At 37.2% G+C, this 13,964-nt stretch overlaps 1 protein-coding gene across 1 annotated transcript; it reads right to left on the bottom strand.

The window, feature by feature from the left end:
* Positions 1-864: 864 nt before the first annotated feature.
* On the bottom strand, positions 865-13,868 carry LOC137401945 (ceramide kinase-like). Its single transcript, XM_068088419.1, has 12 exons — positions 13,656-13,868; positions 13,192-13,422; positions 12,866-12,994; positions 8,289-8,352; positions 6,914-7,059; positions 6,387-6,606; positions 5,736-5,864; positions 4,877-4,959; positions 3,362-3,490; positions 2,009-2,175; positions 1,686-1,888; positions 865-1,453 (listed from the first exon to the last, which is right to left on the bottom strand). Exons 1-12 carry the CDS (start codon positions 13,825-13,827, stop codon positions 1,348-1,350), a joined length of 1,779 nt encoding a protein of 592 aa, XP_067944520.1. The 5' UTR covers positions 13,828-13,868; the 3' UTR covers positions 865-1,347.
* Positions 13,869-13,964: the final 96 nt, after the last annotated feature.

Here is a 13,964-nt window from a genome sequence, read left to right on the forward strand (position 1 = left end):
ACCACGAAGAAATGAAGAATTCCAGCGCTTGTAAATGTTGCCTTCGACATCTAACAACATATGTTGCACAATAGTAGAGCATGTTGTACTCGCTGACTTGAGAAATAAACAAAGCTTTGGATTGCCAGCGGACTTCTTTGACGAGGTAAGACAACTTTTTATCATTCAGTTGGTCCAAATAATTTCTGGCCAAAATTATGAAATAGTGCACCGAGGTATTTCGTATGGTTTACCTGTATACTCTACTATGTAGCCACTCTTTAGGTAAAAAAGTTTAAAACTGCTCAAATAAAATATGCCATTTAAAATGTACTTACAGTACTTGGTTCTAAATGAGGCTTCAAGGGAAGCCAACTTGAGCAGGTGGAACTGCATTTTGAAATGGGTAAGCTTCAAATTACTTGTCGGAAAATGCCACAAAAGCAGCAAATTAAAAGAATGGATGAACTGGTTGATAGTCAGACAAAAAAGTTGATTAATAAATAGCTTTTGATGTAATATTCCAAAAGTAAGGCAATCAAACACACATGATTCAGATGTTTGCTGCCATTATGGGAGAACATTGAGATAATGAACATAGATCATATTCAGAACTAACTTAGATTTAAGGAAGTGTTAATCAACCTACATTGAAAGTTCTCAATCAGCAAACACCTACAACTAGTTTTATCTGAAAGATTCTTATAGAGTTGCATTATCATTTATCAATAACAAACACAGCACAAACCCTATGTTAATATTGCAGTATTATAAAAAGCAAATGAAATTTGGGTGTAAAATTGAAAGTAGATTTTTTTCAAAGTTATTTTTCTCTGAAGAGAAGTTGGTTGAGTAAAAATATCAACTATGAGTATTGAATGGGCATGAGGTGACTTAGCGTGTTGTATTGCACAATCAAGACAAATTTGACTAAAACAAAAATTCTCAAATCAGCAATAAAATTATCAACAAGTAATCACTGGAACACATAAGAAAGCAACGCTGATAAAATATAGAGCATTTTCAAAACAACGCTATGTACAGGCTTTTTTACTAATATAGTTCAGGAAATCTTCTCTAGCACTTAAATAAACATAAGACAAAATATACTCTGACAGCGTTCTCCTTCTCAAGGCAGCCGACACCAACTTTGGGCATTACAACTACTATGTAGATATCGTCTATTAGCGAGCAGCAAAATTAAAAAAATAAATCGGCAGCACCTAGCACAGCCCACTAGGTCAAAATATACATTTAGCAACATCACAGAAATCAAGTAGAATGGGAAGGGCAATTCCATGAAAAGATTGAATGCAATTTTTAAAGATAAGCATTAAACGCAACTATATTAGTTCACACAGTCCTTGCTTATGTCTCTTCCGCACAGGAAATGCATGTAGACGTACATTGGTCTAGTTTGGTGTAAGACTCCTCTATCCCTCTAGCAAAGAGTTTCACTAACTGACAGTGCACCCTGAAACAGACAAGCAGCCATATTCGTACAAGCGCTTAGAGATATGCTCATACCAGACGGTCCAAGGCAAAGAGATAACTAATATGAATTTGAGAGTTGTGCAGTAATAGTTCAATAAAGGTGCTCACATTGACGAACATAGCCTCTGTTGCAACACTGAACAATCTATTGCACTTATAAGTGGCATGAGAGTGTACAGGACAGAAATAAATGATTTGTTAGTTTAAATTACCTGACATCTATGTTGGGTTCTTCTATTATTTCTCCGTCACAGTTCCATGTGCTCAAAGCCACCGGCATCAAATTCCTCGGCTCATCAAGACGCTGAAAGGAAGAGGCTGTCTGAGCCGCGCTAGAGGCGATCGGATCAACGGCTGACGGCACACGTACCTTGAATGCCTTTGCCCTTACCACTTTGACAAAATTAAAGTCAAACTACAAAAGAACAAGGCTATTTTTTATAAATAACAAAGAATTACAACTGCAGTATATAAATGTATTGTGAGAATCAGAGACAATTGGTTTGGTATTAGCGAGTGATTTGTGTGCTCTCACCTGACTAGAAGTTTTGGCCTGGATTCGAAGCAAGTGCCTAAAATAATCTAGCCTAGAAGCCTCGTGAACCATGACTAAGTCTGCTGAACCATCTCCGAGGTGGCAAGCAGGGGAGACACCCTCGGGTACTGTTGCGCAGCGACAGCTTATTGTCAAAGCATTTATACCTGTAAACAAAAGCATGTTCCGCTACATGAAGTCTAAAAAGCCAGCCATCTCCACAAGTAAGTCGCTGCGTCCACCTGCACGCGAATTACTGCATAGTGCTAATAATGCTAACGGCTTTGCATAGTCAGACAAATAAATGCCAACTCAAGTTGGTATGACATCATCAAGGGCAAGATATATCACGATGATGGACAGTGATGCCTGTTCAGTTGTATACCATTACAGCTAGCAAGCACATGTCACATACTCCGCATGTCATGTCTATGAGAATTGATACGGAGTGATAGTGGCAGATTATCAATTTTACAGTTTTAGATTAGTATGTTGGGGTTCCCAAGCACTTATCATTCTAATATAATTATGGATTCTCGGTATGATAGAAATTAATGTTGTAGCCATAACAGAACTATTGATGTTATATAATTTGAGCAGTTGCAAGCAGCTGTACTAGTCATGCGTTGATATAGCTATGTTTGCTCTAAGCATGATACTCATTACTGTTGTATAAAATTTGCAACTGTTCTGAAATGTTTATATAGAAGAGACATAACCCGCAAAATATAATCTGACATATTATTATTTACAGTATGTTTATTCAAATGAAACAAATAGTTATTCCATTGATGCAGCTAAATAACCCAATCATACATTCTTTAGAGTCAGAAAGAAATGAGCTTACTTACATAAACAGGTGGATATATACTTTTCATTTGATATTATTTGTGTATATTCTATGAAACAGATCAATCACTATCGTTATGAAAAACTTAATTAGAGAATATAGAATGTGACTAAATTAAAAATAAGAATTGAGGAATTCTGGGATCGTCGAGACAAGGTTGCCATATTGGATTACAGCCCGCTGAACTTGATTCTCCTAAAGATGATTGTTAACTACTTACAAGCCATTTGTTATTTTTTAGGCAAATCTAATATCTACATGTACTCCAATCTCAAGAAATTTTCTGGTGAAGTCGTTGTGAGTAACCTTTACTGGATGGCAATATGGAGAAGGAAGTTGCAAAGCAGTCGCGTCCACATAAAAAATTGAACCACCTAGATGTACATGTACCATACGTGTCACACACATGAGGAGACAAACCAATCACATAACGATATATAGATGAGGTGTATTATAGCTCTTTGAAATACATATGTATTTTGCCAAGCTGTTTTCGTGCTCACCTATGTATTTGCCAGACACCGTCGTCCAGCTGTCAGGAGAGACATTACTCAGTGTGCTGATCTGCCTGCTCACCAGACTCACATTTGTCAGACTGGCTGTGAGAGAGGATAAAGCGTCTACATTGTCATCTGCAACAGGTGCTTTCACTGTCACAGTCTGCCAAAGCTTTCACCGATGAACGATATATGAATTGGGTAGTTTTTAGTATATACAGTACTTGTATTGTATTTCCAGTGAAGGGAGTAAAAGATAACCCGTCTGAAGGCTGAGCCAAAAAGAATAGTAATATTATAAGAGCAGCTAAGTCCAAGCTTTATCAGATATCTAAAGGGTGCTTCAGCTAAATGATCTGTCATCCCCATCACAGGTTTCACAATGACAGCGCGCATTCACATCACGATTACAGCTTCATATCATCCAGCGAAAAAATTTTGATACTATATTTCAATCCTTAATGTCAGATAGATACAACATAATCGCATGAAAGTGTAACGCTATGCTTGTCTTTTCATAGCCTCAACTCAGCTATGTATTTCATATATACACTCTGGGATAGTTTAAAAGGTCAGTGCAACAAGAAACTAAAGAAAGATGGCTTAGCATATTTCCTTGTTGAGCTACAGTGGTCCCTCTGCTTACCAAATTAGTTTGTTCTGGCAATAGTTTTGTGACGGAGAATTTCCCGAGTACACATACTAAATGCACTAATCAGGTCAAGGTACTTAATTTGGGCATAGATTTTTTTTATAAATTGAAACGATGCATTAAAATCTGTAATAAATATATGTTAGAATTAAATCACTGCACATTTGAGATAAAAGTGAGAGTTTTATATAATGTCTAGAAGAAAGTTCTTGTTTGTTTCTTTTTGTGCTTCCATTTGCTTTAACTTATCTCTTTTTACTTTTTTGTTTACTGTTATTGTCATTCTTCATCTTCTCTGATTAAAGTTCACTCTCACTGGTGAATTTTACCAAACATCTTGTAAGAAACCAATCCAAGGTTTTTTGCTTTTGTCAGCTTTTAACCATCTTTCAAAAATGTGCAAGGCAAACATCATCGGAGTGAGAGATAGCTCGACTAATAAATACTTCGGGCTTCACTGAATTGTGCGATGGTGAGACTCTCATCAGCCCACAAGGCTTTGGTCATCCTTGTGGGCCGATGAGAAAATAAAGATAATTCTGGATATATGCACATACAGCAATCTCTTTTTACCGATGAGTTGCCAGAAAAATGCTGGACAACAGCCTATGGCGTCTAAAATGCGCCACTTCAAAACCGCGATACAGGACTGAGTAGCAGGGCTTATACTAAAATGTCTTTTATAAGATGAGACAATATTTTTCAAAGAAGAAAATTGTCTCATCTTATAAATGGAGCTTGTAAGTGGAAGCTTACAGATAACACTCAAATTAAATCTCTAACTTACAGTTGGACGAGTATTGGGCTATGAGACTACAATAGCTCAACACTTTTACATGTGGAATTGGCAAATAAGAAGTTATACGCACCTGGCAGCGCAGGTGATATGCTGCCATCATAGTCGATAGAGCCATTGAGATCCAACAGAGAGGCTGACTTACATATGCTGCAACTATAATAAGTTTGGCTAATAGAATGAGGGAGAATCATAGCAATCGTGAGCTGGCAAGTGAGATATAACTGTGACACTAGTAAATCACTACACCTCATGAACAGCCATTCAAGTTTTTTTCCCTGGGTACGCAACATGTACAACACACCCATTTCAAAGTATACAAATATAATTACATGCAAAGGACACCAGTGAATTACAAACACATTAGTGAGGAGCACATATCTATATATATAAATTTCAATGTTTGTCTGTCTGTCCAGTTATAGCAATCAAGTTTTAAGAAGGAAAAATCTGCTTCAACAACAATCCTCTAGTTTTGCAGACAGGGATTTATCCAATACACTATACTGTCTAACTGGCTATACTATGGAACAAATTGGGCACATACTTATTATACATGCTAATCTTTTATGGCTTCACGCTCAACACTGCAGCTAAAAAATGTACGAAGCCATACCAGAAAAAAAAGCGTGCCCATACTATGACAATAGAAATTGTTAAAATCACATGGCCAACAAGACTATTGCAATCACTTTAAACCTGTTGTAAGCACAGCAGCCAGTACAGTATGAATTACATATACATAAACACAGCACACAGAAATATAATAAACAGCTTTGTTTAATAGTTAAATGTTGTATATGTTGATTGGAAATAAATTTTTTTTGCTACCTTTGCAAAAACTTTTTACTAGCCGTACAACGGCGGGCATTCAGCTATAGTACATAACTATTTCCGGTGGTATGTAGAACTAAACTGAAGAGTTTTCCTACCCTGTGTAGCACCTGGAGCCATCTTGTAGTGGATGATGGTCTGTCTGAAGAGCTTGTGATGGAAGGTAGGAAATGTCAGCTTGATACGACTTGTTTTTTAAGAATGTTCTGAAACCGCTGTAGTTGTACCTGAACAAAAGCATATGCTCTGACTATAACTGCATGACCATAAAAGCCCTGGATATTGTAGTTGTATATCGCACTAGGCATTACATTAAGCGTTCGCTGAGAAGCTGGGACAAAAAGAAAAATTCATTCATTGCAGACCCACCATTGTACCTAAAAACGTGAAAACACTCACAAAAGGTTGCTTTCAGTATTATAACAAACAAAGTAACAAAAAGATTCGATTGTTCTATATTTAGACTAGCATGCGTTATGTTATCATATATTGTATTGAAAAGGGAGTCAAGTTGTTTGCGAGGAGTCATGTCTGGCACAACATAAAAAGAGAGAAGTTTGCAAAGGCTACGCAAGCAGTAAGAGCTCTAATGCTATTGTGGCAATACAACTGCTAATCTACACACACACTCTGTCCAATCCAAGAAAAAGTAACTCTGTAATAAGTTTAATGGTGACTAAGCCAAAAGGAAAGCGCAGAAAGCTATCTCTAGCATTCACTGAGATTACATTATGTATTGTCAGGCATACCTATTCGGTCCCATCCATCTGAAAGTTTCGCTGTCTCTTAGCACATCTCCATAGAAACCATAGGCAAGCATGGACACACAGAATCGCAGCAGTTGACCTGAATAGCCATGTCTGACAGAACAGACATCTATGGCCATAGAATCGCCCACAACAATATGCAAAGCAGATGTGATCGCATCATTGATACCTGAAGTACAGTAGGCCACAGTGTCAGTTGAACCTACAAACAATAGCCATCCCTTGAAGGATAAATTATACACCGTGCTATCTTCCTATTAATATGATTGTAAAATTTGCTGATGTACCAATTGATGCCTAGGGTTAGTATCTACAAAGTGTTATGAGTGTCAATACAAACTAAAGAGTGTAGGGTGCCAATAGACACCTCAGGTAAGTACCTGCAGGGTGTTGTCAGTGTCACTACAAACTCAAGAGTACCAGCTGATGTTTAGAGAACCTACACAGTGATGCCAGTGTCAATACAAACTACAGAGTATAGGGTGCCACTAGACACCTCAGGTAGGTACCTGCCGGGATCACACCTATCCTGATATCTGGTCTTTTCAGCAAGGCTGTCGAGTCATGCAGATCTATACCAAGGCTGGAGTTGTACTGCCACAATATTCCATTGAGCAGCTCAGCAAACATGCCATCTCCTCCCACGCAGACAATCCTTAAACATACATATGCATTACTGCTTCTACCAGTTAGTTTCTTCAAGATTTGACATACACAAGGATGTTCCTCATTCATAGCTTGTAATTGAGCTTGATAGAGAACGAGAAATGTTATAAGAGGCACTACAGTAACAAGGAAATGCAGCTCAAAAGGTTATAATAATAAAATGATAAGCAGACCAGTGCTATTAGTTGTGCTCCAAATAGATAACTGACGCAATTGTATATGGGACAGCATGACGGCGTGCGAGCCACTGCTTGTCACAAAATTTAACCTTTCTCTTTATGTAACTCTGCTCATACAGATTCAGCTGGCTGGATATCCGTTCCTTGGATATCATAGAAGGGATTGTAACGAGGAAGAGAACAGATCGCAATAAAGTAGGGAAAAGGGGAGATTAGAGATGGTGAGATTTTGAAGAAAAGAAATGCAAACCAGACAAGGTAGTGCAATGATCATGCTCTGGCTCTGAAGGTGTGTAAGACATATCGATGGAGTTGACCTTCAGAACAACGCGATTACTTTGTGGGACGGATACACAATACTGCCAGATCACTCAACCCGTGTACACAATGAAATAAAGGTAATCTATGAGGAACTTCCTTCATGGTTGATTGCTTAGAACTCTCTATCTGCAACCTAACACTGGGCTCGCATGTTGAAAATATGTGGCCAAATATCTTCATACGTAGTTTGACAGTCACAGCTATGCCCATCCTATGTATCAGGGGTTGTGGTTAGGAAATAATCATTCATTGAAAATATTTAAAATATTTAAACTAGATTAAATAAAGATTGTTGATGATATGTTACTCTAAAGGAGCTGTATGGCTGATGAGCAATTGCTTGCAAAATTTCACCTCTACTACATAGAATTTTTCACCATAACTATATTTTTGCAACATAACTACATTTTTCACCTCTATTAAATATGACCTATATAGGACACCTATGGCATTTATCAACGTTTATTAGGCATTTTAACCTCGGTTGTATGAGTACACAAGCTGTGTTAATCTCAATTTTAACTAACAGCTGATAATGTTAGGCCAACTATGCCATCAAGATCTGGCAAAAAATTTCTCCGTAGTCATGGAAACGAATGCAACTAAAATGCTCAATAACCATTTATTTACAAAAAATATGTCATCTAACAATGGCTGTGGCAAAATGGAGAACTATTATTTTTAACTAGGAAACTACATGGCTGAAAATATGACATACCCGTCGTATCTGCTGAGGTCCCGTGACATTATATAGTCCTTGGCATGGTTGGCCCGCTCTGTAACTACAAGCATTGCACACACGCATCTACAGGGTAAGTGCAAACAATGTACAGTGAATTATAGACGAATAGAAAAAGCTGTAATATGCATATAGAAAAAAACTGTAGCAGGTAGGGAGGTGTGTTATTCATAAATGTATTTGCGTGCCTGTTTCATTGTACGAGTTTGGGCTACAAGCAATAAATGAGCTTTGAGGAGGCTACGCCTCTATTTACATGGGCTTCTAGTTCATGCAGATGCAAGTTCATATTAGACGCCTCACAATATATATGGCAGTGTGTGGAGGGCAGTGTTTTTTTGCTTAAACAGTAAGTCTTTTGTCATGACTTAGTTGGTTGGATTGTCACTGCGATTTTGTTGAAGTGCTGTGCTATTCCAATCTGTGCCATACTAGACATGGCTCTTAAATGTATTTTGGACGTTTCCGTACCTTGTAATAAGTGTCTAGTGCATTTTCAGTGCTTCAGTGCTGTGGCGTTTTTATCATGTATGTGGTATTTCTAATGCTTGTTTGACTAAGTGGTGCCTTGTGGCTGAGCACTACTCATGTCATTTAACTTAAACGATTTTATCAAAGTTACCAAAAGTGAAGAGTGATGTGAATTGTTCATGGAAGATGGCTTGTAAGTTTTAAGACTGTAGTAGAAATAATTGGGATGAAGTGAGGGAGTGATGATACTGGTAATGGAAAGCTCAGCGGTCGGATAAAACATCTTGCGGTGTTGCATGAATTTGGTAATGGTGGTAGAAAAGCTTTGATTGTTATCAGTTTTGATGTGAAAAGTTCTGATTCGACTTATGATGAAGATCTTGGTCATTGAATCAGAGTCAACGCTGCTGAGTATACTACAGCATGTGAAAATAATCAAGTTTGTCACTACCTGTCAAGAGTTGAAGACAGTAGAAAAACAAATTTCTTGGCAAACAATGAGAACGTAAGAGAATTTTTTTCAGTACTTGCTTTTAATGGCTCGAGAGAGAGTCATCTTTAAGAATAAAATCCATGTGCAAGGCAAATTTAGATTGATAGTTTAAGAAAAGCTGTTAGAGCACTAAAGCTGACACAAGAGTCATAAAGCTTGGTGCTAATGGCAGAAGCAGATTTTACCGGTATAAAAAAGAAAGTGAAAATAGAATTTATAGAATTTTCAGCAGACACTTTGGTACCTTCCCTAACCATAGAACATTCATGTATTTATGGTTCATGTGTTCCAGCAGCCATTCTAAAAGCTATAGCAGATGTATGATAGCGCTGGTTAATGAAAGGTGAGAGTAGGCGATTACTGAGGCTGTCCATGAGAAGGCACTCATAGGTATGTGCTATGATTGGTGTGATAAGTTTCACAAAATTTTCTTCTGCCATGAGGCGCGCTGTTATCATTGCATTGCTAAGAGATATACAATCTTTATTGTAGCAAATGCAGGGAGGTGTATGTCATGGAAAAATTATTCAAACCAGGCTAAGAAATCCACCTTCATTCGCCATTCACTTTTTTTGCCAAAGAGTGTGAAGATACAGATCTTTGCGAGACTATAAATGTGGATGTAAAAAGGAAGTGCTATTTACATTTGATACAGGATCTGTTTTTACTGCCACTGGAGAAATTTGGACAGCGGCGCAAGCCACACCAAATCGAAAGGAAAGCTAATGCCAGACAATTGGGATTGTTTGGTGTAGCTTCAGTAGCGATGGAAAAAGCATATAGCTCATTAAGTACCACTGTGTATATCCTTAATGAGTCATAACATAATTCACTGGGTATCAAAGAAATCAATTGATTAGTCTTATTGGCAATTATTGGAAACACAACACAGCGTTTAAAACAGTTGAATTTGATGAGATGATTGAAGCATCAAAATTGGTAACACCACCAGATGCTAAAAGGGTACGGTTGCCTTCTGGGTGAAACTGTTAGGGATGTGAAAAATCCACCTTTGCGTCTCCTGTCAATTTTATGACAAAAAATCATGTGACGAGGCTACTGAGTAGTTAAGATTGTGATGGTTAGATGGTTAAGCCCTGGCGGTAAATCAGTTACCCATGTGCCAGCCATAAAAGTATCAATAGAAGAGGGAATAGAAATGGAGTTATTGCCAGTTTATCAAATTCATTCCAGGCTCTGGAACCGATGAAACTGGTTTTAGATAAAAGGGAAAGTGGTTTGTTATCCGATTTATTCGCAAAGGTTTTTAATAAGAGGAAAGAAAACAGGAAAGGTCGATGCCAAGGTAACAGGCAGCCTAATTAGTGTGTGATGAAGAAATTTGCTAGCATAGGTTAAGATAGTCACCTTTTGTTGATGAGGTAAAGTGACGGATTCGGCCATTGAAGAGCTTTTTAAATGCCTCTAGAGTCTAGAGGTTAACAATCATTTTGTTAATATTTCTTAGGTAGACTGAAAAATCCAGTCACACAATACAAATAGCTATGAATAGTTCTTGGTTTTCTTGGTTATGTATATTGGTGTTTGACAATTGGTTGTTGTTGCTTTTAACATTGTGATTGCTTCGTCAAGCTAAGCATGATCATAGCAACACTGGCAAAAGCAGCAGTGTACCGAGCAGATGAGACCGAGAATGGTTATAATTTGAATGTTGGCTACAAGGTCGAATGATTCGAGAATGATGAAACCAAAAGAAAGAATGCGGCAAGCCAATAGTAGTGGACAGAATCAGTATTAGTTTAGCAACTTCTCAAAAAGTGAATGGTAGAGGCACTGTCAGCCCCTACAAAGCCAAGCTTCAGAGACGCTGATTCTGTTCAGCGATTTGAACATTAACATTAACAAGCCCCAAGATCACTGGGAAAAGAAAGATGACAAGAATACATCTCCTAGGTTTGTTGGTAAGGTTGGGTTCCAAGAAGAACACTAGGGGGAGAGAAAAAGGTACATTCACTATCACTTCCCAATAATGTTTGGTGGATTACTATGCAAGCCTAATTGGTTTTTAAAAAAAGGCATTTTATATATGAAAGGGTCTGTCCATCTGGCTGGTTGCGTTGTAGAATTTTTGGCTAGAAGCAACAGATTAGCATTAGGTAGGGCCCGCCTTTATCTACATAGACCACCTATAGGATGCAAGTTCTAGAAAGTATCGGATGCCTTACTAAATACAGCTACAGTATGTACGGAGTGTAGTGTTCGTCTGTTTACTTAATTGAAGAGTAATTTACCAGGGAGACTTGTAGTAAGTAGAGAGCTATAATAAGTAAAGAAAAGAGTGTAGTAGATAGAGAATTGCAATCGGTAGTAGGTGGCAGATTTAGTAAATCTGCAACAATAAATAGCCTAGTAAGATTAATGGGAACAACGGTTATTTAAGCTCTAGGGATAAATAGAATACAAGATAGTTGCAGCAATGTAGGTTTTAAAATGAATATTTGTGCTTAGTGAACAAATAATTTCACTGTTCAAACAAATTATCAGTACACAAATTTTGCATTTGTAAATATATAAATCTCAAAGATTGTGTGTGATTCTGTGTGTCCAGCTATAGCTCTGAAAATTTAGGAACAAAGTATCCGTTTTATGCTGGATTTGATCTTGGAACCTCCTGTCCGCCAGACAAATATCTTACTGATTTCGCTAGGCAAAATTGATGGATCCATTGGGCGATATATGTCGTTATGTGAGTGAAAATATGCATACCGTGCTGCGTTACGCAAGTCATTAGACTCTTATTAGTAAGTTTACTGATAAGTTTACTAACTAGCTTACTCAAACTAGCCATTGGCAATGTGCCAGGCTAATAGCAAGCAACTACATTACCTGTCACTGTTTATAAGCTGATTTTTAGTACCTGTGCAACGTCGGGAATTCCGCTAGTTTGTAAATATAACCAAATTACTGTCTAAGGGAAATTTTGCAACTTGTTTGTTCAAAGTCAACATAAAAAGGTGTTAAGTGAAGAAGGAAATAGCAATAGACAAGTACTACAATGGCAACAATGATGCCACATCATATAGCACAGCCAACTACATTGATACGCAGTAGAAACAAAAACTGCTCAAATAGAGTTTTGTTGAAAAAGTTACTTGTTGTTTGCTAGAAATTATTTGTCATTTAACAGCTTGCGACCTTTCAGGATCAACAAACTAACAAATTTTCATGTCATTTGAAAAGGTCTGATTCAACTATAGTGCAGATCTGTTCTTTCTTAGGATTGTAACCATTTACAACAACAGAAACTGTAAAACTATAAAATATGAACGATACAAAGTCAAGGGTCTTAAAATCAGAAGTGATGTGCCGTACATGGTACAGAGGTAAAGTGTCTATATGACTGAGAGGCAAAATAGTGATGCCAATATGAAGGGCCATATATGATACAGATAAAAAATACCATATTTTAAAGAAGCGACACGATAAATAACTGTTATACTTGCTAAATTAATGGTGTAAAATATGATACAGATGTGAGAACCTAAATATTTTTATTCTAATTATACAAAAACGTATGATATTAGCTATTTATATACAAATAAAGTAACTTTTAATCAAACGGTTAACATACTTATCACATGGCTAGTAATGCCTGCCAGATCAAATATGCTTGCCACTTTTTCATCAAATACTTTCCTAGCCTTTTTCCTACCGCCATAGGGGTTAATAAACACCAGCAGTGACTTGGGTCTGTTTGTATCTGTAAAGATTGAAAACAAATACAAAAGTGGATATAACTTTAACACCATAACTTGCTAAACTAACTCAAAACATGTAATACAGGTAAGAATTTTAAAGTTAACCATAACATGTGAATTGCCATTCTCAACTAATTTAAAAATTAGAATGTCATTTTAAGCAGTTTACAACCAATGTGTTGTGTTCTTGACTCCTTACATTTATCAAGCAACGAGCGGATACTATCCACCCACAAGGCACACTGCGCACTGCTGGAGCAGTATATCTCTACGCTTTTTGTTCTCCATATGTGCTTAGGAGCTCTTTTTATGATGTGAATTCGAAAGGCTGTAGCATTCACTGAAACCATTTCGATATCTCCATTTTTCGTCTCAGCTGTTTTCTCAACATATTCTACGGCTAAAATCTCTTCAACTAGAACCCGGTTTTCTAAAAATAAAAATACACAAATTCAATATCACACGTATACAAGGATTATTACAATGACATTAGGCCTTAGCTTTCTGAACTCGACTTTGTTAACGTGTTATTTTACTTCATGAGAAAAGTGAAAGTGTACATTCTATATCTTAAATTATTCAAACTAAACTCATAGCACCCAAATTGTTCTACTAAAAAATAAGCAGGAACCAGCGATATTGTTTGCTCGCATGATTACTCACTGCACGCCCAAGTCTTGGTCTGTTTATCACTGAATGGTTGCTTGGTTTTGTACCACCATGAAAAAAGCTTATCGGTTAACTTCACGCTAAACGGTTTGTTAGAAATAGTTAGCGTGTCACTTAAATTTGTTCCAGCGGGATCTGCTGAGCTTAAACGTGACTGGGCTTCCATCTCGACATTTCAACAGACATTTACTACAGGATGTTTTTATGATGTGCTTCAGCGAGAAGCAGCACACGAAAAAATAGCGTAGATCCTAAATATTTTGATCAAAGAGGGCGTTACTTTTACCGTAGCGACTATTGATT

This window comes from Watersipora subatra, chromosome 1, assembly GCF_963576615.1.
Source record: "Watersipora subatra chromosome 1, tzWatSuba1.1, whole genome shotgun sequence".
Classification (NCBI taxonomy): domain Eukaryota; kingdom Metazoa; phylum Bryozoa; class Gymnolaemata; order Cheilostomatida; family Watersiporidae; genus Watersipora; species Watersipora subatra.

Excerpts from the sequence above, each read along its gene's own strand:
- LOC137401945 (XM_068088419.1), bottom strand. The coding sequence starts at position 13,827 with ATGGAAGCCCAGTCACGTTTAAGCTCAGCAGATCCCGCTGGAACAAAT. Across the intron at positions 7,060-8,288 it reads GACCTCAGCAGATACGACGG|GATTGTCTGCGTGGGAGGAG; the intron begins GTATGTCATATT and ends TGTATGTTTAAG. Across the intron at positions 1,454-1,685 it reads GAACCCAACATAGATGTCAG|GGTGCACTGTCAGTTAGTGA; the intron begins GTAATTTAAACT and ends TGTCTGTTTCAG.